Here is a 23085-nt window from a genome sequence, read left to right as displayed (position 1 = left end):
ACATTTCCTGGCAACCTGTATCTCCTTCCTGCATTTCTTTCTATTTTTCCTCTTGCTCTTACATCGTCTTTATCTCTGTTTAAAATCTCTCAGCTTCGCTTCCCTCGCTGCTCACCAGACAGTAGAAATCAGCCTTCCAGCAGTGAGGGCGAGGTGCAGAGTCCCAGCAGTTCAGAAATGCTAAGATAAATATTATATGACATCTTCTGGTTGAAGAGACACTGTCTTCGCTCTGTGGCCTCGGCTCGTCATGATACAGTTTATTTAACCTTTTCATATCCAGAGAGGATTCGCTGATCGAGCAACACTAACAAGATTCACTAGGAAATGTTCTACCTCCTCTCCTGCTGTCTGTCACTGAGCTGTTAAACTCACGCATCATAACTTTGGGGAACCTTTCATTCAGGAACAGGTGTAATTGTTAAAACAAAGCAGCAGAAAAGGCCATATGTGATTATTTTTAGTCATACTCTTGGAAATTAAAGTCTCACTTTCAACCACTGTGGAGTTATTTTCATTCTCAGCAGCTAGAACTACTTTTTTAAAAAGCTACGCAGCCTAAATTGGCTCATTTAGATGTAATTACAAGTTTTTCTGCTCGACACTAACATCTCTCTACATACAGTGAAGACAGTTATACTCTTCATCCCTTAATCAGCTTTAACTAAATCTAAATCAATCATATCTAACCACGGGGGCTCTCTGTCTGTCTGTTTTGAGGCGTCTGTTAAAGCGTTCGAGGAGCCATGTTGTAACCATCATGCCACCGTATCTCCGCCTCTTCAAATTTGAGAGCTTTTGTTGCATTAAAACGCCTGCGGCACAAAGACGTGGCCCACGGATACAGCAAATGAAGTAATGAGCGATTGAATGCACAATAACGAGGACTGGGGCCGTTTGAGCACTTAGCCTTGAATTGCCCACCTTTTGTGTGCAGAGCAATCTGCAAGCTAGCCTCTAATGGACTGACGGAGGAGGTGGAGGTGGAGTATGGAGGAGGGAGACGGGGGACGAGAAGCAAAGCAAAGGAAACGGGGAGGATAGATGAGTCCTTGCAGCACTGTTATCACTGATGGTTGTGTGACAGAATCGGACGCAGGAAAGAAATGGAAATAAAGAAAGAGGAAAAAAATGAAACAGAAGAGGGGAGTAAGTAAAGAAATGAAGAGGAGTTGATAATAAAAGAGGAGTAAGTCTGTAGATAATCAAATTTAGAAGACTTTAGAAGAAGGAAACTGTGGGGGAGGGAAGAGGAACAGTAGAGGACAGATGAGAAGGACGGAGGAGGATGGATAGATGAGGGGAGGGAACACGTGAAGGGTAAAACACTGATGGGTCAAAGAGAAAACGGTCTACCTCTCTGGAGAGTAGAGTTATAATGATGGTCCCATTTCATTAACTATCTGCAGCCTTTCGTTTTCCTCTGGTTTACCAAGATCATTTATGTCTCAGAGGTCCCATTTATACAGCGCATGTAGATATTCCCCTGCTCTCAGCTCCAAGCCCATTGGTCCCTTCACTGGTGATGTAAATCTGCAAAAACGACCCACAATTATATAGTCTAATTTTTTTTAAAAAAGGCTCTGCAATTTCTTAAAACTGCTGGGCACTGTAGGTTTTAGCAAATGTTACTCAAAAAGGAGAAAACGGTGCATTTGTTTGGGACTATTTTCAGTGGCGGATGAATCCACATTCAGTGCTCTAGTGAGTATTTCTGGCATCAGGACATGTGTGTGTGTGTTCACAGTAATGAAGGGTCATAGTAAGTCTTTTTTTTTCTTGCACAAATATCACATTCATGGTTTCCAGCTTCTTCACTGTGAAGATTTGCTGCTTTTCTTTCGGTTTTAGACTGTTGGTCAGAAAAAACAAGCAGTTTGAAAATGTCACCCAGGGCTTTAGGAGATGGTGATGAGCACGATTTTCTGACATTTTTAATCAATCGACAAAATACAGATCAACAGATCAATAATGAAAAAACAAACAAACAAACAAAAAGAAAATGCTAGTGCGAGCTATAAGAAGAATAATTTCAATTTGTTTTGGGTCTTTTTGTTAGTAAATCTTTGTGTTATAGGTTATAAACCTCTTTACAGGAAGACTACAAACAACTGTGCAAATACATTTAATTTTTATCATTTTATTATTTTTGTCATATAGAGTTTCACACCATAATTAATTGTAGTGAAAACTACCAAGCTCTTAAAGGACGTTAGCATAGTTAGCAATGACGGGGGAAAAGATAATGTGGTTTTGAAAAGATGCAGCGTTCATTCATGGACTTTCTGAAAAATAACCACAAGGATTCCCTGACACAGTTTCTGCTTTAAAAATATAAAGCACTGACTGAAGTTATCTGAGGACAAGCTGTGCACCACTAGCACATTTATCATGCATTTGTCTATATTTTATTGTTTTTAAATGTCCTTTTTGATTTACACATTTTGCATTGGCGCATTTGTGTGTGTGTGTTCATTTGTTGTCTCGATTGTGTGTTGTTCATTTGATAGTGGACGTAAAAACAGAATTCCAAGAATTATGGAAAAATGGGAATTGTTGTATCACAATTGGAAATATTGTGCAAAAAGTAGCACAAATCAATGTTTGTGTGTTTTTGCACACAGTACATCTGTGCATCTTTACTCACAACGCTGTGTGACATGACAAGCACACAGTTCCACCACATACGGTGTGTGTTTGTGTGTTTTAACACAATGAAGCATCCACAGCGGACAGTCTGACCTTAACCTGGCTCCCCTGTGAGTGCCCACCCCTCACCCCTACCCCTACCCCTCCCACCAGCTGAGTGATAATTTGTCATCTTCAGGTTTGCTGCCACCACACAGCACTGCAGGGCAATTAGGGCCGCTGTTTGAGTCCGCTGCAGAGCCACAGGACCAGCCACCCCTGGGTTCACAAACCCGAGATGGAACCGCAGAGTCCTTACAGTCACATTTACTCTGGTTCTCGGAAATGTTCTCTTTAAGCTCCTGTGTGCTTTAAGAGGCAGTAAGTCAGATTTTTACTGCCACATAACATTAAATGACCACAATATATCTGTGAAGGTTGATAGGGTTGGTAATCAATGGCGATAACAGAACCGTTAATGACTTTAGCTTTCAGAAGTAACTTTCAGTCCTTTAATGTTCTCAGAATAAAACCTCCACACTGAAGTCAGTGAAGGAACCAGACTAATAACAGCACTCTGCCTCTGTTTATTTCATTTCAATCCAATCACAGTCACTAATTGACTATTCTAGAAAAAATCCAATTAACCAGTTCAGTCAAATTAACAGTTTAATTATCAAACAAACAATTATCAAACAACTGCAGGAGTTTCTGAAGGCTTGTGTTTTTCTGCAACGGAGGAAATAAATTCAGTGAAAATGAGTTAAAACCATCTTGTGAGTCTGTTTGTTTGCTGCGTTGCATGTGCATGTAGTAACCAGCCATGTGGGTAGTTAATTATAGAACGGGCATTACGGCTGTTTGGCTGTAGTATAATTCCTGCCTTGTTTTTACAACTAGTGTGGAAAACAACATAAAGTGTGTCATGAGGGTGACATTAGAGTTAAGGCCTTGTTGTTACCTTAATTAAAATGGTTTATTCTCTGTGCCCTGTTCATTTTAGAACAACCCAAACTAAGCTTAAAGAAATAATAATTAAAAAAACATTAAAAAAAAACATAAAATAAAAATAAATAAATGTTAACCTGCTAAAGCTGGCAGGAAGATAATGATCTCATCAGCTGAGGGTGACAGGAATCTTGTCATGAATTAAAATGTTGGACATTTTTACCTGCTGGTTCCACTAGAAAAAAAGTCACAGGATCACCAAAGTCATCAGGATTTTATCATCTGGGGAACCATGAATGTTTGGACAACATTTAATTGTAATTCACATAATAGAGATATTTCTCTCTGGACCAATGTGTTGGACCAACAGAACAACCAACATTATTAGTTATCAGCTTGACTATACTTGACTTGACAGTAAATACAAATTTCTAATCTATAAAATGTTGCTGAGTTTTGGACCAACACAACAACATTGCCATCCTTAGAGCCACGCTTTTAATGTGGCAAAAAATGTTGCGGTTTAAATTGTCCATTTCTACAGCAGCATATAAACCAGTCACAGGCGGCCATCTTGGTTTTGAGCTTTTACAGTCTATGGTTTTGAGAAATTTGTGTTGCACTTACAAAGGCTGGCCAATGGATGGCAGTGTATGGGATGACACACTAGAGTCCACTGTGTTGGCTGATGTGCAACTATACCATTAAAACCCATGCATATATAAGAAAACGGCTTTTGAATAGCTGTCCACTGTAGTGACCACCATGCATGAAAGGGTTAAAATGGAATAATTTAGTATCTATCAGTAACAAGTAAGTCATTATAATACTAAACTATCTTGTTATAATGTGAAAAGGAAGATGTTAAAATGAGAAAAGTTTCTCATTATAAGAAAAAACTGAGCAAATAGTTTGTCGTGGTGGCAGCAATAAGCTGCCGTACATTTATAACATTGATATCGTGCACAGAGGGAGGTGCAGACCGGTGTGAGCCTCCAGTCAATCAAATTTAAGTATTTTTCTGTACAGCATGCTTTATTCACTTAACATTTTTGGCTATCTTGCCTTCATCAGGGTAGATAGCTTAAGAGAGCTAGCTATAAAAAAAATCAATTATCAATATTATTAATAAAGAAGGAACAAATCATGTGACATGTTAAGCAGATTGAAAATACAAGCCATCAGTGCAGTTTACTATAATAACTCAGTCTTTGACATGTATTCTACACAGACGTCAATCATAGACTGAAGCTTGTTCATCATCCGACACATTTAGTGACTTATTTAACAAGTGTGCTAATACATTCATTGCCCCACTGAAGCACTAATGACTTTACAATAGATGTAGTAGCTGAATACGAAAAATGTCAAGCAGCTAAAAAAAATAAGGGCATGATTTTACGTTCCAAGACATTTAATCTTCGATACACTGCAGAAAATACACAGCTTTCTATTGTTCGTACCATTGCTTTTCCTCCAATGATCTCCTCAATAGTGAAACATATTAAGTCAGTATTCTGGTTTTGGCTAAAGAAAAGCAAACCAGCCAGGCTCTCCTCTCACCAGCACCTGAGAGGCAGATCAATACCTAGATGAAGTTTTCTCTCCGCTGGAGGATCCATAATTCATACACTCTCAGGTGGTCCTGTATTTACTATCGATCAGACGGTGGTAACAACAGCAGTATCGATAGGCCTGAGGGAGTCGCTTTCACGTCTAGATAGCAGCTTTTGTCACAGATAAAGAGGTGAGAAGGGACAGAGAAAGTGCAGATGAAACTGAACTAGAGGTGCAATGAATTTAACCCCAAATCCAGTCAAGGAATCACTTACATTGAAAGCACATTTGAAGGGGATCTTTTTAATAGTCAGTATGAAGAGGAGGGATGAGTGATCAACAACTGCTTCAGTTAGGAATCTTGTGTCCAATAGGGACGACCAGTCATGCCTTGTTGCTACATTAGATCCATCGGTGCCAAATTTAAATACTTTGAGAGAGGTTGTGTTGTGAATTCAAATAAATATTGATGAGATTCCTTATGAACATATCGTAAAGCTTAGTCTTTTGTCTTTTCAGCAGTCCTTGCCATTTTACGATATACAGTACAACATAGAAAAAGGTATTTCTGACAATCATCTAGATTAAAAACAAGGCTTACGGTGTCTGTTGCAGGCCACATTTTGGCCTTTGTTGTGGCTCAAAAACTGAAATCCATTGAAAGGTTTGGTCTCATCTTGAATTGGAGCATCTGCTGATTAATTCTATATCTGACATGTTATGATCCACTAAAGTAAGACACGATACGAGATGAAAAAATCCCTGTTTTTGTTATCTTCACCACCATCTTGACTGTACACACCTGGTGGAAATATGCACTCTGACTGCACTCTTTTTAGTTATATATTTTGAACTATGACCTGGCAATTGACTTCTGAAAGAAAATACAATACATCCTCTGACCAGCAGGGGGCGTTAAGCTCTTTCTTCTGTGGAAGACCAGCGCTCTCTCCCTGTTATCTGCCATAAAACAATGCAGAAGATTTCCGTCACAATCCGAACTTGCAGGTCGTAACATAAAACCCAGAGTAGCTGCTCTACTATGTAGAAATAAAAACACATTCATCTATGATTAATAATTCAGATATGATTCAAAGTGACGGTTAATACCTGAATTTGGAGGTACAGGTTGGGCTGACAGATGGCCGACTCCGGATGGAAGAATGTGTCTTCCTCTGTCTCGGTGGTTCTTTGAACTTTTTCCAGCTGGCTCTTCTTCTTCCTTGTTGTTTTCAAGAGACGCCATGAGGATCTTCAGGGATCCCCGTCGCCACATAATCCTCTGAACTGCCAACGCAGTGTTTTCAAAGTCGAACATGACAAACATGGGTGTCGGTGTACATGTGGTCTTTTGAATGTTTTCTTATTCATATGAATTTGGTTTTGTCTGTTCTAAAACCAAAGTTAAAAAGGAAGTTTAGAATTTAAAGTAAATTACAACATTTTTGAATTTTGCAACTTTATCCTATGATTTATGTAACATAAAATATTAGACAAGAGGAATAACTTTTCTTGTTTGTTTTTTTTACCTTGGAGTTGCATGTTTGCGGTGCCAAAGCTTGGGTTTGATTACATTACTTTTAAGTAACTGAATCTGGCCGTGGGAAATTAAGTAACTACAACTGAGCATGACACCCCCAGCTGAGGTAAAGAGTTGTACAAAATCAGGGCAACACATAATAAGTTGTGATACACATTAACAATCATCAGGGGATACTGTAAAATGGTATCACAGAAAGCAACAGTTCCAAAGTTAAAAAGTCTGAAGTAAACAAAAGAAATCACCTCTGGTCCGGTTTTGCAGGAGAACAAATCAAAATATTTGTTCCAGTGGATCAACAGTGTTACGCAAGATTGCAGTGTATTGCCATATCAGTTATTTGTTCTATACATACTTACCATTTTTAGATGTTTGCACCTTTTGATGTTACAGTTGTACCTCTCTAAAGAACATTTTCAAGACAAAGAGTATTTGGTATTTCTCCCAGCATTTATCTTCAGGGTCGAAAAGGTAGTAAAACAGCCCCGACCTACCTCCAGTATCTTTAATTTTTCTGTCCAGGGGCCACCAAAGACATGGGTAAGATGCTGGGTGGAGAGGAGGAGAAGGACCCAGATGCAGCCAAGAAGGAGGAGGAGCGGCAGGAGGCGCTGAGGCAGCAGGAGGAGGAGAGGAAGGCCAAACACGCCCGCATGGAGGCCGAGAGGGAAAAAGTACGGCAGACCATCAGGGACAAGGTATGGACACACAGCCTTGGTTTGATTGGAGCATCCTGACAGAAATGCATCAGTAATACAAGACGATCCTCCGACAATAGCTAATCTCAGGGCCTCAGTGTACACTACCCGCTCAGCACCAAACAGCAAACAGACACAGTTAGCTGTAGACGAGCTGGTGAACATAGTGGAGCATTTAGCGGCTAAAGAGCCAGATATTTCCCTCAGGAGTTGGTAGAAAGCAAAAACAAAGCTAAAAGAGAGTGAATATTGTACTTACATTCACCAGGTGGACAGAAACACGACTCCAAATGAATGATAATGTTTCTGTATAACTGCTGGATGTTGAAATAAGCAGCTGTTTGCTAACAAGTTCAACATATCAAATTGTGTTTACTACTACACTACTCACTACACATCAGTTAATGCAGGTTTAACTTCTCATTCAACCTACACTTCTTTCTCTGCACTTCACCACCTGTTCTCTGTCTGTTCAGTATGGACTGAAGAAGAAGGAGGAGAAGGAGGCGGAGGAGAAAGCGGCCATGGAGCAGGCCTGCGAAGGGTCACTGACACGTCCGAAAAAGGCGATCCCGCGGGGTTGCGGAGATGACGACGAAGAAGACGAGGAGAGCATCCTCGACACTGTCCTCAAGTTTCTGCCCGGACCTCTACAGGATATGTTGAAGAAGTAAAAAAAAAAAAAAAACCCAAAACAAATCAAACGAACCCTAAATTCAGGGTCCAGTCTGGTCTGGGCTAGGCTGGGGGGGCAAAGGGAGGAGGGGATCTTTGTGGAAAGGGTTGGGCGAACTTTGAGTTTTGCAGGTTTCTGGAGAAGAAAGACTGGTGGGGGAACTGGTTGGGGTATTTGTAAGCAGGTAGGGTTTGAGTGTAGATTTGGGGAATGTAAAGATCATTGGGGGCAAAAACAGATTCGGGAGGGGGGGGGTTCTTGCCAAACTGTTAGAGGCTACACACTGCCTTTCTAGAAACTGTTTACTTTGTTCTTTTCTACTCCTCGACAATTGCGTCAATCTTCCCCCTTTTATTTGCCACAATTGCCGTTCAACCTTTCAACTGCCACTTAGCGCATTTCTTACAATTAGTATTTTTTGTGTCCTTTTTCTTGTTTTTACACACATCAAGATCAGACGTTTTGATTGGTCGGCCATCACCTGTTGCCAGGCAATGGTGACCAATGGAGAACAGTATTCCCTTTTAAAGAAGGGCAGTGGACTCTTCAGAACGTGTTTTTTTTTTTTTTCAAATGGCACTGCCACTATGTTTTACAGTAGATGGAGCATGTTTCGTTTTATTTCAGTGGGTGTTTTCTACTTTTATGAGCCTGATGTAGGTCTTTATATTAAAAAGAAAACAAAAAACAAATCAGCATTTCAGTTTTTAGGATGTGCCTTCATATCATCTCCTCTAGCAGAGGAATTGTAAATGAGGGTTTCATTTTGAGTGAAACAGGTGTACAGTTGTTGGTAACACGTAGGCACACGTTCAAGGATACAATATAGGACACTTTTGGAATAATGTATTTGATAAAAGGTTTGCTAGTTGGCATTTTCAGGGGGTTTCCAGAAACTGTTGTTCAAATCAACTATTTCTGGAAATCCTTGACAAAGTTTTGAAGGCCTAACAGTCCAGCCAACATCTTAAAAACATAATTCACTGTTACTTACAAAGCTTAAGCTTCTGAAGAGCTGTTTGCTAAAAAAAAAAAAAAGAAGATGTTTTTCCTCCTACTTCCACCTCTAGTCTTTCAATAGCTAGACTCTCTAACTGCCATTATGCTTGAAAAGTACAACTTAAGATCTTCATATGTTCAATCAAAAAGGGATTTTAGACTATATTTTACTTCGCTTCGCTCCAGGTATCATTCATGCAAGCAAACATGACTTTTTTTACCTTTGTAGAATCTCATTTTCAAAATAAAATTTTAAAATTTTGTTAACAACTACAGATTAACATATAGCTCAGTGTAAAGGTCAAGCCAAGTCGTCATGATTTTAGGTAGACAATCAAAACATCGACCACTGGGAAACAGTGGGGGTAGCCGGTACTCTACATGTTGTCGTTTCCTGTCACGCCATCCATGACTGGTTCAAAGTGGGTTCCTACATTAAGCACTTGATTACCTGATTGCTATTAAGTGGCTCTTCATTTAAAGTATTTATTTAGAGTTTCTCTTCTTTTTCATCACTTCTTCACACATGAATGCAAATGCAAGGCAATGTCTGTTTTTTTTGTTTTTTTTAACTTACTTTAAATTTTACTATTTGTGAATGTGCTGCAAATTTATTTTCATGCAACTGCAAAATTGTGATGTAATTCACACAGGCCCTGTTCACACCTGACGTTAACATGCGTCTTTGGTGACTTGATCACAAGTGGACAGCTCTAAGTACGTCAGTTTACATCTGGCGTTAGAATGCATTTCCACGTGTCTCTTGAGTGGGATTAGTTCTCACTTTCCCACTCTATATGTAAATAAACATGTAGATCATTTTCATTTGCAAAGACCAAATGCCTTATTGAGGCAGCAATGCACTTCCCATGTGCAATATTTAAAAATATTGCCAGAGAATCCATTTTGCCTCTTGTGGCTTCTTCTTCTTCATTTCGCACTTTAATGTGATGCAATTGGTGCGTAAATGAGTACATACTTCCACTTTTGCAGAGGATGTCAGTTGAATAGGCGGTCCTTCAGTGTGGCCCTGGACACATTGCGTGCACTTCCATATGTGGTCTGAGCGACTGGATCTCAATGCATCCTCAATACGTCTCGGGTGCATTCACACCTGTACTTAGAGCCGTCCACTAGTGATCAAATCACCCTTTTTACGCATGTTACTTCCAAGTGTGAACAGGGCCATATTTACATTCCAACTGTTTTAACCTTCCCCCTTATCTTTTAATGCATGTTTACCTTGACCGAAGTTTGAATTCATCAACATCGAGACCAAAGAAATACTGGTGAGACCTTACTATTTCTTTCGTCACCGCCAAAAACAAAGACGTGCATGCCGGACTTATCATATGTGCAAGGCTTGCAGGAGAAACACAGCAGCCTGTTCAGCGTGTGCATGCATTCCAAAGACCACCACTAATCTAAAATTATACTCTCTTACTTCCTCAAAAGTATTCCATGGCTAAATTAAACTAGATAATTAAACTGTAGACTGAGCCTGGGAAAACCGGTTGGTGAGTTGTCGTATCTCACTGCCTGAAGAGCTCGCTTAGAGCGGAATATATTCTGCATCCTGCATCTCTTAATCCAACAAAATATCATAGTGATTTGTCATATAGCATTTAAGTAGATGTACTTTAAATGGAAACAATCTCTAATAAGTGAAACTACCTTAATATATGGACATTTAACAGTAAAACAAAGCATGTTAGTTATTCCTAAATGATCCGGTGGCTTTTCAGTGGTTAGTTATGCGATGATGTATGATTAATACATTGTTCCATGAGTTTGTAAATTAGAATAACTTTAAGGATTAATAAGACTAATGATGAAGTTGTCACAAGCACTATAAAAACATGTTTCTTTTTTTTTCTTTCATTTTCTAGCTCAGATAGGACTTTTCACTAGACAAAGCCATATTGTTTAGATTGCAATAATTACTTAAAATTCTAAAAAAGAATATTTCAACATTGAAAGTTAACTGTCTCATGTTTGTTTTCTGTAAAAAAAAAAGAATAAAAAAAAGATATTTGCATATCTGTTTGTAAATCCTCAACATTCTTGTATCTTTAAACATGTATACTAATGTATACGCAAAAAGAAAATGTATGTAGAAAAAAGAAGCCATTGTTATAACTGTCTCAATGTACTACATGTGTACTGTATGTGAGCGTGTTTATATGTGTGTGTCTTTCTACGTGTCTGTGATGTGAGACCATGTCGTTGATCCATATAGTCCCGGTTTATACTACGTAAATGTGTCTTTGAACTATTTTGTGCACAGGTAAACTAGGGCGGCTCCCTAGTTGTGCCATGTCTAAACAAAAAAAAAAAAAAAAAGAATACTTAACACATTCCTTTCAAATGTTGAGCATGCAAATGTTTGTTAAAGAAGAGAATACACCAAAATGTCAAAAGACAAAAATAGACAATTTTCCTGTTTTTTCCTGAGTCTCCAGGCAACAGAATCTGTGCATTGGATCCAGAAAGATCAGCTGTGTGATGGGCTTGTTGGGTGTTGGATGTTCTTTGTTGTCTTAGTGAGTTGACTAAATGGAGCTTTGTTGAAGCTTAAGGCCGTGATCAGACGGGATCTTTGTTCTTCTGCTCAAATACAAAGTTTACGCCTGGCATAAGAATGCACAGTAGATATAACTATACCAAAATATGTCAGATTGCAGATTACAGAAAATGTACTAAAAGTAAAAGAAATTAAGTCTTTAGAAAAGGACTTTGCTCTCTTAGGTTTTCAAATTTAAAATTTTAAAATTGTAAGTGGTGCTTTAAAGTCAGAATTTGACTGATGTCTGTTGACGCACTAAACATTTAAAGTACTTTGATTTCTTGCCAAATTAGTATATTATGCAAAAAATAAATATACTTTACAGTATTAGCATATAATGTGGAATTGGGACACAGCTTTTGACACAACTTGCAAGCTAATTAATTTGTATTCCAGATGCAGCATTTTTAGCTTCACTATTATAAAGTCAGGATGTCAGTTGATTGACAGGATATTCTGCTGTCCTATTTTGGTGTCGATGTCCAACAACACTCCAGAAAAGCAGCAATTTTATTACTTTCCCTCATTGGATTGGAACATCTGGGCTACCATACTTTATTTGTGCTGTCTGTATGACGCATCCAGAGTGCGCTACGATGCATTTGCAATGTGGCTGTTTTGCACTTACTGTACTGAAAATGTTCAGTCAGACAGATGACTAAAAAAATGCACCTGTTGGTTCAAAGTAATTTGCTGGATCAGTTTTCCAAGCAACCAATCAACACACGAACTTGTGTCAGCGGAGCTAAAAATCATCCTGTGTGATCACAGCCTGAAGACATCAGCTCTGAGATGAATTTAGTTTATAATTTAGTGGATTGACAACTGGCTTGAAGGTTTTCAAAAAGAAACTAGGGGACGTGCAATTAAAGAAGACGAAGATACTGTAACTAAAATATGAACTTTTTTGATAATCTAAGTGTAGTACTAGAATATTTTTGTTACTTTGATTTCTATGTAAAAGACATCATGCAAATCTCCATGTCTCTATACATGAGACTAACCTGCAGAGAGATTTATTTTAATGCAGTCGCATTGCTCATCATTGTAAACGAACCACCCATTTTCGAATAATGCATTAGGATTATCCACATAAAATGGTTTCAGTGCAGAAATTGAGATGGTTTTTAGTGCAGTATGCTTTGTTCGAGTTGTCTGAGGAGATTCACGTTAATTTATTTGATTTAGTACATCAACACAGGGATTCCTGCATTTCCTCCTGCATCTGAAGATCAGGCCAGTTTCACCTACAGTGCACAGATTAAGCTTATTCTAGCCTTGCTTTCATTTCCCCCTGCTGGAAATGAAAACTATTCTAAATTCATTCCCTTCATGGAAACTACAGCCATACATCCTCTGTATGTAAAATAGTCTCTCAGCGGGACTCGTCTCAAGGCGTCACAGCTTGTGAACTGCCTTTGAAAAGGGCTATTACCTTGTCATCTGTATGTGAGGTTAGTGGTTACTCATCTGTCACATCTGTGCTTGTCCTGGCGTGACGTGTTGTTGTTTTAATTCATTCTGGTTGCATGAGATACTTCAGTGTGGAAAAAACTGTGTTTGTGGAGTGAAATGTTGATCTAAGAGGCCCCTGTGGCTTCTCGGTTTAGATCAATCTTTGGTTTGATAGATAATAGTGTAAAAGCGAGGAGTTGTTTCTTTAAATCCGAGTAGGAATTGTTAACAATAAGGATTATCTTACATGGAATATATAAAGTGTATATTTTTAACAGTTGAACAGACTTAGATGTGCGTGAATGAGTGAGATGAAAACCGCAAGTGTAGATTTTGAGATGAAAGGCCTCAAAGACATTTAAACAGCTACATCAAATCCTGGCTGGTGTTTCTCTGAAACGTCTTAGCTCAAAGGCTACTTCCATTGTCGGTCAATGGGATGGTTTTAGTTGGGACTCAAGTTGCAAGACACTGCAGCTGAAAAACTGGATTATCAAAGCATCTTCTGTTGTCAGGAGCCCAGAAACATTCAGATAACTGAGAAACAGGCTTGGCTTTGAACTGCCATTCAAAACCACAGTACATTCCCTCCAAAAAAAGAAAAAAGAAAAAAAGCTTCTCTATTAGGTTTAGTGATATTTCTCATGATTATTATGATATATACACAAAAAAAGAATTCATACTGGCAGTGTGCAAAAGACTTGCCATGAACGTTTACTTCTTAAATATAACTGAATGAAATGCAAGGAGCAGTTAAGACGGAGGACATTTTAAGATGAAAACTTTCCTTTAAACTTTATCGTTCCTCCACCTAAAAAAAAAAACCAAGGCTGGATTTGATTTGCCTGAACGCTGTGATGATGTCATAACATTTGTCTTTTTTGTAACATTTTCATGTAAATGTACCGTTATTGTGACTGCCCTGCTGATTCCTGCCACTAGATGTACAAGTTGAAGTTAACGTGTTGCGCTCGGTGAAAATTTTTTTTTTTATCGAGATGGCATGTTACGTAGCTTGTTGTATCACAAAGTTTACTTTCCCTCCAGTGGATGTCGAGATTTTGGGGAGCTCTTGTTAGCTTTTAGCACAACTGTTACTGTGAAGAGACACTGTTTGAATACATTCCAGTCTTTTTGGCATTTGCACTAGAATATGTCAAAATGTTACATTGACAACCGTTGTGGCATCAAAAGAGTCACCACCATCAACTACCTTAATTTTTTTACTGTCCGCCAGCCTTTTAAGCGATGAAGTTGAAAGGGATTAGAGGTAATACATTCAGCCACACCTTTAGACCCAGGGTTCAACACCTGGCAACAGTCCCTTTAGTTTGGCCAATTGTGCCAACCAAAAAAAAAAAAAATTGGCGATGTTTACTGGTTTGAGAGGATGTGACCTTGTCCTGTACAGTACGCTAGCTGTCTTTAAAGTCATGCAAAGCAGCTGTAGACTCCACATGGAGACACATGGTGGTCTCTCCCCTTCCTGGGATTTGGCAATGACATGGACCATGGTACACAGTGGGAACTGGCAACAACAAAATTGGGAGGAAAATGGGGAAATAATGAATAAAAGAAGTGTTTAAAAATGGTATAAATGACTGAAAAAGGACTGGATTTTTTTTCAAGTTCCTATAATTGAATCAAGAGGGTCTTTCTTTTTAATTCAGGGTAAAAATAATTTCAGGGTGCAGAGGTTAAGAATGTAAAATACAAGTTCTTATTCTATTTTTTCCTTAATTGCATGTCATATACTCTATGTGGAGCCCAATCACTGTAAAACTGTCTCATCAATGGAATTGAATCATTCTTTTTGGAAATTAAATACATAACACTAATAAAAAAATGTTTATAAAAAGCTTCCTGTCTTTTTGTTCCGCTTCCTTGTAGGCTACTTCAAAGGTAGCCTGTATAGCCTACATTTTTTTTTTAATGAGCACTATTGGCTTAATTACCAGAAATTGCTAGTATTTGTTCATTGTTTGTTATTAAATTAATTTAAAGTTTTTAAGTCAAGTGTAGTTTGCTTATCACTTCTGAGACCAAAAGCACAAAAGCAAAAGTGCAAGGAATGGATTAAATAGCGTGTTCTGCTCTAAAATTAACATAATTTATTATTAACATGGCTGTATAATTAGCTTACAGTAGTGATTTACTTCAAGGCTATAGGGTAGCACAATGTTAGCTAATTACCTTTTTGTGGGGTAACGTAATGTGAGGTTGCATCCCAGATGCTAATTATGGCAGAGAGTAGGTTTCGTCCTGCTCTTTATTGTGTTTGGGGAAGTTTACCTTAGATCTGTGTGTAAAAATCATCATTTAGCATCGTTAAAAGGAAAAAATATATAGAGAGAAAGACTGATATACACATTTTTCCTTATAAAACAATTCCTACTTAAGCTTACATGCAATAAATTAACAATGCTGTTCATTTATTTTCATGTCTTATAAGCCTAGTGCCTAGCATCATAAGCTTTAACATAGGCTAAGTCTTTTTAACAGTGCTCAGTTAGCATGAGATGTAGTCTATGTAGCCATCAAATCCATACTGACCCTTCTGAAGGTTTCTCATTTTTAAATGAGCTGGACTAAAAGTCAGTCTGGGACTTCAGTTTTCAATCAGTAATGTTAATTGGCTTGCTACACTGACTTTTCCAGGAAAAAATTATAAGCCTGCTTTTGTCTAAAACTAATGAGATGTTCTAAAACAACTTTAGAACATCTTGACTTTTAAGTGGTGATTCAGCCGCCTTCATCCTTGTTAAGTACAATTGTATTTGTTTCATACAAAGTCATACAAAACAAAAATGAACAAAAAAAGATGAGAAAAGTGGTAGTCAACATAAAGCAAAAAATAGAGAAAAAAGTAAAGAATTCAAAGCTTGACATGTGTAGCAACAGTGGCTAAGTAGCTCAGTCCAACTCACCAAACACACAACAAGAGATTCAAAGCAAAATGGCCGACATTCACTTGTGAGAAGAGGACCAGTGTTCTTAACTCTGGCAGCACAACAAAACCGAGTTTGCTTGTAGTAGATTTAACATCGTTTGGAGCCGAATCACCGCCACATAATGCACAGACACCAACCATCAATCAGCCAAACGACAGTGCTGTTCATCCCAGCAGCTGAATAATAATAAACACTGACTGGCTATGTGAGGTAAGAATCCAACAAACTGAACTAAAGTCACTGTATGATCTATTTTATGTATTTACTAGCCTAAATGTTGTGCAGCTGCAAACATGACAATTTTTTAAAAAATTGTCTCTTTTGCTCTGACATGTCTTTCTTGATAGGGTTAACTGAGGTGTTTATTTGTATAGCATCTTCAAAAAACAATGTTAAAATATTTACGCATAAACAATAAAAAAAATCTCATTTCTCATTTCTCACAAGAAATATCCCATTCCAATTATCATTTTTATATTATGGGATGTCGATCTCAGTCAGTGTGCTGTCAGAATAATTGCTGTCCTTTAGTTTTCTTTATTTAAGTCTCTTACACTGAAAATATTTGTATTTAAATGTACAGCTGAGTGATGTCATCCATGCAGCTCTACGAGAGCATAGTTTGTTGAAGTATTAATTACATTAGGACAATACAATTGTATTAATTATCATTAGTTATCAACATTATCACCCTTTGAGTTGATATAGTGAACTTTTTAGGAAGCAGTTGCCAAAGCAGGTACGCTACTGAGCAACACTGGCATTCATTTGAAGTCTTGTTTCTGTTCACCTGACAAACAGAAGTCCAGGTGACAGAAGCTATAAAGCTTGTAGAGCAGAGGGGAAATGCAGTCGGGTCACAATTCTGTAAGGGTTCATCACCTTTCACATTTGATCTATTGTTAATATGAAATATTGGTTATTGTAATATCCACATGTAGAAGATGTTGGTTGTGAACATTTTGCAAATATGATAAATGAAGGTGGGTTAAAAAAAGTTATCTTTCTCTGAAAACATTGCTCATGCAATTTGGATGATTTTGATGCGGAGAGAAGTTTAAAACTAAAGATTTTCCCTCTCACTAGCATAAAGTGTAGTAGCCAGAGGATGTTGTTGGATCTGATTGAATTGCTTTGTTTGTAGGGATGTCAAATACATGGTTCTTAATGTAATCTACTCATATAAGTGTTAGAGGTAGTACAGCCACCTTCAATTCTTTTTTTGTCATTTTTTTCCACAGTGTACTGACACTGAATCCTTTAGGGTCAATACAGGAATATCTGAATGGTGCAATATAAAAAGATCAGTGACTCCCTGCTTCACACTCACTACACTCGCGTACATTCACACCATTTGTCCAGTACAAACACACCTGCTGTCGTTGCTGTAGTCGTACACAGCCTCAAACCTCACTGCTTCTCAACACTGCTGCCGCCGCTGCCGCCATCGTCAGTGTTGTGTAACTGATGAATTACCAGCGGTGATTTGCTCTTTTACAGTCTTGTTAATCCTGAATGAAAGACTGACTGACAGATTAGTGTGTGTGGGCTGCTTGTAATTTCCAGAGACCAGTAGACTTTTCTCGTTAAGGGGTTTGAATGACAGACGGCTGAGAAGTGGTTTAGTGTATTTCTGTCTCCTGAGGAAAACTCAACACAAGGCATTTACATGTGGAGGGAGAGAGAGAGAGAGAGAGATTAGCTGTTTATTACAGCGAATGCTCACATTTAACAGGGACACTGTAAATGCCAAGACAAAAGGTTGTATAACAGTGTGTGTGGTTGTAAGCATATGCATTGTGTGTCTTGGAATATGTATAATTATATTTCCTCTGTGTTTCTGCTAAAAGCAACAAAACTAAAACTATGTTGATGGATTTTTTTTCTGTAAAATATGAAATGTAAGGTAAGCTGAATGGAAAGCTGCTTAGATGATACAAGCCTGAATACAGAATAAAATTGTTTGAGATAACAATTGAATCATTTTTATCATTTTTTGGCCTTGTATCCTGTTGATGTAATGAAAAACTGTTGTGAAAACTCAATGACACCTTGGTTTTTGTGAAATCTCACTGCAGTATAATGGACTCACAGCATGTAAGCACAGATACATTGGTGTCATTTGTGCATCCAAACATGAAATATGAAACCAGAGACTGTCATTTTGATTAGTTTCTCTCCATTTCTCACCAAGTGGTAAATCTAACCCAGCGGAGGTGCTAAACTAAAGGTCAAGGTTCACCAAAGTCATTTGGGATCATCTTCTCTTTCCTCAGAACGAAACTCATGTGCAGAACCAAACCAATGATGAATTGATTTTCTTACGGGTATTGTTTGTGTGTCCAAAGCTTGATATATCTTATTCCCCTGTGCCGTAGACCTCCGTTGTTGTCCAAAAAAAGCCACACAGCTGCACTGGGTGTCATGTTCCTTCACCTCAAAGAGAAACAGCTCCAAAGACTAATAACAGTGATCATGTTTTCAGTCTCCTGAGAGTGGTTCTGTGTAAGGCAGATGTCACTAAACATTTTCCAATTTACAGAGCTTGCCACTAGCTTGTTGTGCTTTTTACTTCCTACTACACTGTACATTGTAAATTTCTCCAAAACTTCAATACAAAGTCATGAGGTTGTGATATGTAGCACAATAAGCCATCAAAGCTGGAAAATGCCTTACACAGAACTACTCTCTGGAGACTGAAAACATGATCGCTGTTATTAGTCTTTGGAGCCAAACTAAACAAACTAACATGACCAAACTCTTCACAATGAAGGAACATGTCACCCAGTGCAGCGGTGTGGCTCACTGATGTGTTTTTAATAGTTTTTGGACAACAATGGAGGTCTAAGACACAGAAGAATAAGATATATCAGACTTTAGATACACACACAATACCTGTCAATAGATCAGTTCATTGTCGGTTCAGATCTGCACATGAGATTTCTTGACTATAAGAAAAATATAGAAAATCATTAGCTATATCCTTCAAGTTAGTGCTAGACAGATGGATCACCATCCGCAAGCAAAGAATAGGAAGGCAGTATCTTTTAAACAATTAAACTTAAGGTAAGTTGAGAAAATGCTGAATGATGGATGAAAATGTATTTGTAATGTGTACCAAGGCAGACTTTGCTGCATCCATACACACATTTAAACTGAAGCCATCAGTCATTATGTGGACTGTGTGTGTGTGTGTATGTGTATTAGATTCTGTATTTTGCGTGCAGGGGTGGGAACCTCAGCTGCACTGGGACACAGCCAGGAGGGAAAATCACAGACATTTTAAACCCGAAAATGAAGGCAGGAAGGAGGAAAAGGAGGAAACAAACAGGAGTGGATGGAGGGGGTCTGGAGGAGGTTGAGAGAGGAGAATGACTGATGAAGGAGGAAGGAAGGCAAAGTGATGTATTTAAGCGGACACAAAAAAACTATAGATGTGAGTGGCAGGGCAGATTATAGGAGTGAAATGGACAGATGGAGAAAAGGAAGAAGGGACAGTGGTGAAGAGGAGAAAGAAGCTGCGTATTAGCCACCTGAACAGACCAATTGTTCACTTCTCCTCAAGACATAATGCAGATACACCAGAAAACACATCAGTTCTACATTGTATTATCTAGAGACTAGTATTCTAAAACGTCTTTAAACAAAGTGATTTGTATTCAAAGTAGGTTTTTTAATTAATCGTACTTAAAATTCCTTATTCCTTAATTTTCATGTGTAGCCTGTAACAGTATTTTTCTACAACAGGCCTTTTTAACGGACCACACTTTGTCACAGCAGAAAAAACAAGTGTAAAAAATAAAATGATTGCTGGTGTCAGTCTCCTGGTATTATATTATATATGTATAGCATATTGTACACGTTGCTTCACTGTCACACTGTCATGACTTACTGGAACACTTGAATACAACAGAGCCACAGTTCACATTATTAGTAACACATGGGCTGCATCCAAAACCACACCCTATTTATTATATAGTTCACTATATTCATCCATGTGAGTGTCCAAATTTGAGTATAAATGTATGCTCTATATCGTGCCCTCAAAAATTCCCACAACAGACCAAAAAAAGTACAGTTCTGCAGAGTAGTACAGTTCTTTCTGCTAACAATGCAATATATCACATTTTGTAGATTAAAAAAACTACAGTTGTACGACTCAATACCTGACACAAAATGATGATGATTAATAATCTTGATTTACTTCTCATCATTAACTAAACTAACAAGTGTCTGTTAAATAGGGAGTCGTGAACGAATTTGGAAATAGCTTAAGTGTCTGCTGTGAAAAAGGCCTATTATAGTCAGTGTAGTTTCATTTAGCAATGTTTATGTATCCACTTACACCTGTGCCACCTGTATATGCACAGTACAGAGCTGTTACGGCTTGGTCACCCTTCACGCAGTCTTTGGACCGGGCCTGGGACAGCTGCACAGGTTTATTTTCCTCATGCATGGTCTCAATACTAAAATGACCAACTTAGAGTATGTTAGCCACAACTGGGACAAGTGTTTAGTGTCCAGTGTTTGTTAAGTGTTTGTCGGCATCAAGATCAAGCCCATTCTGACCTCAGAGTCAGGCCAGGGACCAATGTGCAGTTTTGTTGTTGGTGAACAACCATTAGACCAAGAGAAAAAATGATGCATCCTTTGTGTTAACATTTAGAAAACAATTCAAAAAACTAGCATGAACAGCAAAATTCAGACACATTAGAGGTACATTTTCAGATGCGTCTGTAGTAGTAGTGAGGACATGGTGTGACTGTATTGGTTTTGGCTTCTCTGTTGGCTCTTGGAAAATTAAAAGTGAGGACATTAACATATCAAAGGTCAGACACAGGAGCAGCCAACCTCCCAGGTGCTGTGAAAATGTACCGCTTTTGGTTGATCTATGGCCTGACTCAACCTCAAACTGAATCCCAGCTGCTGATCTGTTGGCTTCCAGATCAGAAAACCTGTCAACATGAGAGCCTCATTTACATCTAAAGTGCTCTCTCTCCTCTGTTGTTTAGCCCACACTCATCAAGAGTGACCTGTAGTGACTCCAAGAATAGAATATGGATTTATATAATATATAGAAAAAAAGACAGTCATCTTATAGTCTACAGTGAATACACATTTGGTGATTTTTGACATCCAACTCTCACTTTTAAGGCTGCAGTTTCTACTGTTGTTGAGCTCATATTTACAAAGTTTCAATTAGTCGATGTTAGTGAAGGTTATGAGGAGGAGATATAAATAAAATCTCTGACATTATGTGTAATTTTATATTGCAATATCAATATACAAATTATATGGAGATACATTTTCTAGAAAATCATTCGACAACTCTATTTTTATGATGTTTGCATGGAGTACTTTGGTTTGTCAGGTAATAAGTTGAATTAACCAAAAAAAAAAAAAAAGAAACTCCTGTCTAGTTATCTGCTTATTGATGCACAACATGAGGGAAGAGACACCTCTGTCTATAAATTATGCAAAATCTCTATCAAATTTATAGAGTGCTCTCTGGTGGCTGTTTGAAGTATTGCATATTTAACTGTGCTTGTGTTAAACTGGCATTGGCAGTTATTTTACATCACCTGTAACAAGTAATGTGGTCATTACTAAAGTGAGTTTATTTCATTTATTGATTTAATTACCCATGTCATAGACCTTTATTTTAATATAACTTTATAGTGTATGTATTTTTATTTCTATTCAGATACCGCACACTCACACACATACATAAACTTGAATATACCAGCGTATTGGAGTACTCATGGCCTCGACCGTCTGTGTGGTGATTAAAGAGACTGAACTTAATCTTGAGAGTATCCAACTATTCCTTCTGACCGGGGAGGATTCAGCTGATGTATCCTTAGCTGGCGTCAGGCACATAAAACACTCAATAGTCTTACTCATAATATCATCCTGTTACCTGACGCTACTAAGGGACTATTTGTTACCACACTTTCTCTTTGCTAATTCTTGTTCGACAAACTGTACATCATATGTCCTCATGATTTTTGATGATGTCGAATTTTTCAGCATTTATGAGTGGTGGACTAGCAGTTCAGCCAGTGACTATCTGGCCCCCTTTATTCATCTATATGTTGTCTAATGTTGTCTTGAAACCTCATTTATAACTTACACTTTTAACAAATACCAAAGTCCTCTGACACAGACGGACCTTCAACAATACTGAAAGATAGATTTTCTTCACACACACAAAAAAAACCTAAAACAAAACCTTACATATACATTGGTAATAAGAAAATGTAAATTCTTTTGTACACTGAGTGGTTATCTTACTGTAAATGGGAATGGAGGCTGTTTTGTTATTTGTTATAGCATCATAGGTCAGGATTACACATCACACCAGATGTTGTGCTGCTGTGCTGCTGCATTGCCTCTTCCTGGTTAGCTTTGGTTGGATTTAGTGGGAAATGTAAACCCCTGACCGGTATAAAAACTAAACTTCCCTATGGACAGCTGCAGTAGATATTCTACATGAAATGCCAGAAAAATGGTTATTTAAAATGATCATTAATACCTCCAAACTTTATTAAACTGTAAAAATGAACAAGTGTAATTAGAAATTAAAGTTAATATTTAAAAAGTGCAATATAAAAAAGGCTAATTAATGATATTATTCTCTTTTAGGCAGGTTTTCTTTGATACTGTACTCCAGTGGACATCCAGCAGGTAGTGAACAGCTGCTGAATGACTTGTTGTGACACGCTGCCATCTAGTGGACGTTGTATAATATTAGCCAGTTTTAGGTAAATGTACAAAACAAACAGAGCATATAGTTTACTGTAGTTATGACAGTGACCTCAGCTTCACACTCTTATCAGCAGTCTGCAGGCAGACGACTACCGTCAGGCCGAATTTCTACTAACGCCTAAATTTTCCTGGTAGGCTCAGTTACATGAAAATCAACTCCTTCAGTGTAACGTACAGTATATATACATCCTGAAGTGTTTATCTGGTCGCAACTCATTATCTTTATGCAGCGGTTGTCACATGACATGCTGCCACATGAGTACAATATTCTGAGAAGAGCAGATTCTGAGAAGCAGCAG

General features: G+C 38.0%; 1 protein-coding gene across 2 annotated transcripts in view; it reads left to right on the top strand.

Annotated features, from left to right (window-relative positions):
• LOC121901343 (complexin-2) overlaps positions 1-8309 on the top strand; it is a 57802-nt gene extending 49493 nt beyond the window's left edge. For both annotated transcript variants that reach the window (XM_042418078.1, XM_042418077.1), the window contains 2 exons: positions 7196-7371; positions 7848-8309. In XM_042418078.1, the coding sequence (XP_042274012.1) occupies positions 7196-7371; positions 7848-8045 (374 nt within the window). In that variant the 3' untranslated portion in view covers positions 8046-8309. The remainder of the gene's footprint in view (positions 1-7195; positions 7372-7847) is intronic.
• The last annotated feature ends 14776 nt before the right edge of the window (positions 8310-23085 follow it).

Source organism: Thunnus maccoyii, chromosome 8 (assembly GCF_910596095.1).
Source record: "Thunnus maccoyii chromosome 8, fThuMac1.1, whole genome shotgun sequence".
NCBI classification, from domain to species: domain Eukaryota; kingdom Metazoa; phylum Chordata; class Actinopteri; order Scombriformes; family Scombridae; genus Thunnus; species Thunnus maccoyii.
The sequence above is the reverse complement of the archived record's forward strand: the minus strand, read 5'-3'. Positions and strand labels throughout refer to the sequence as shown.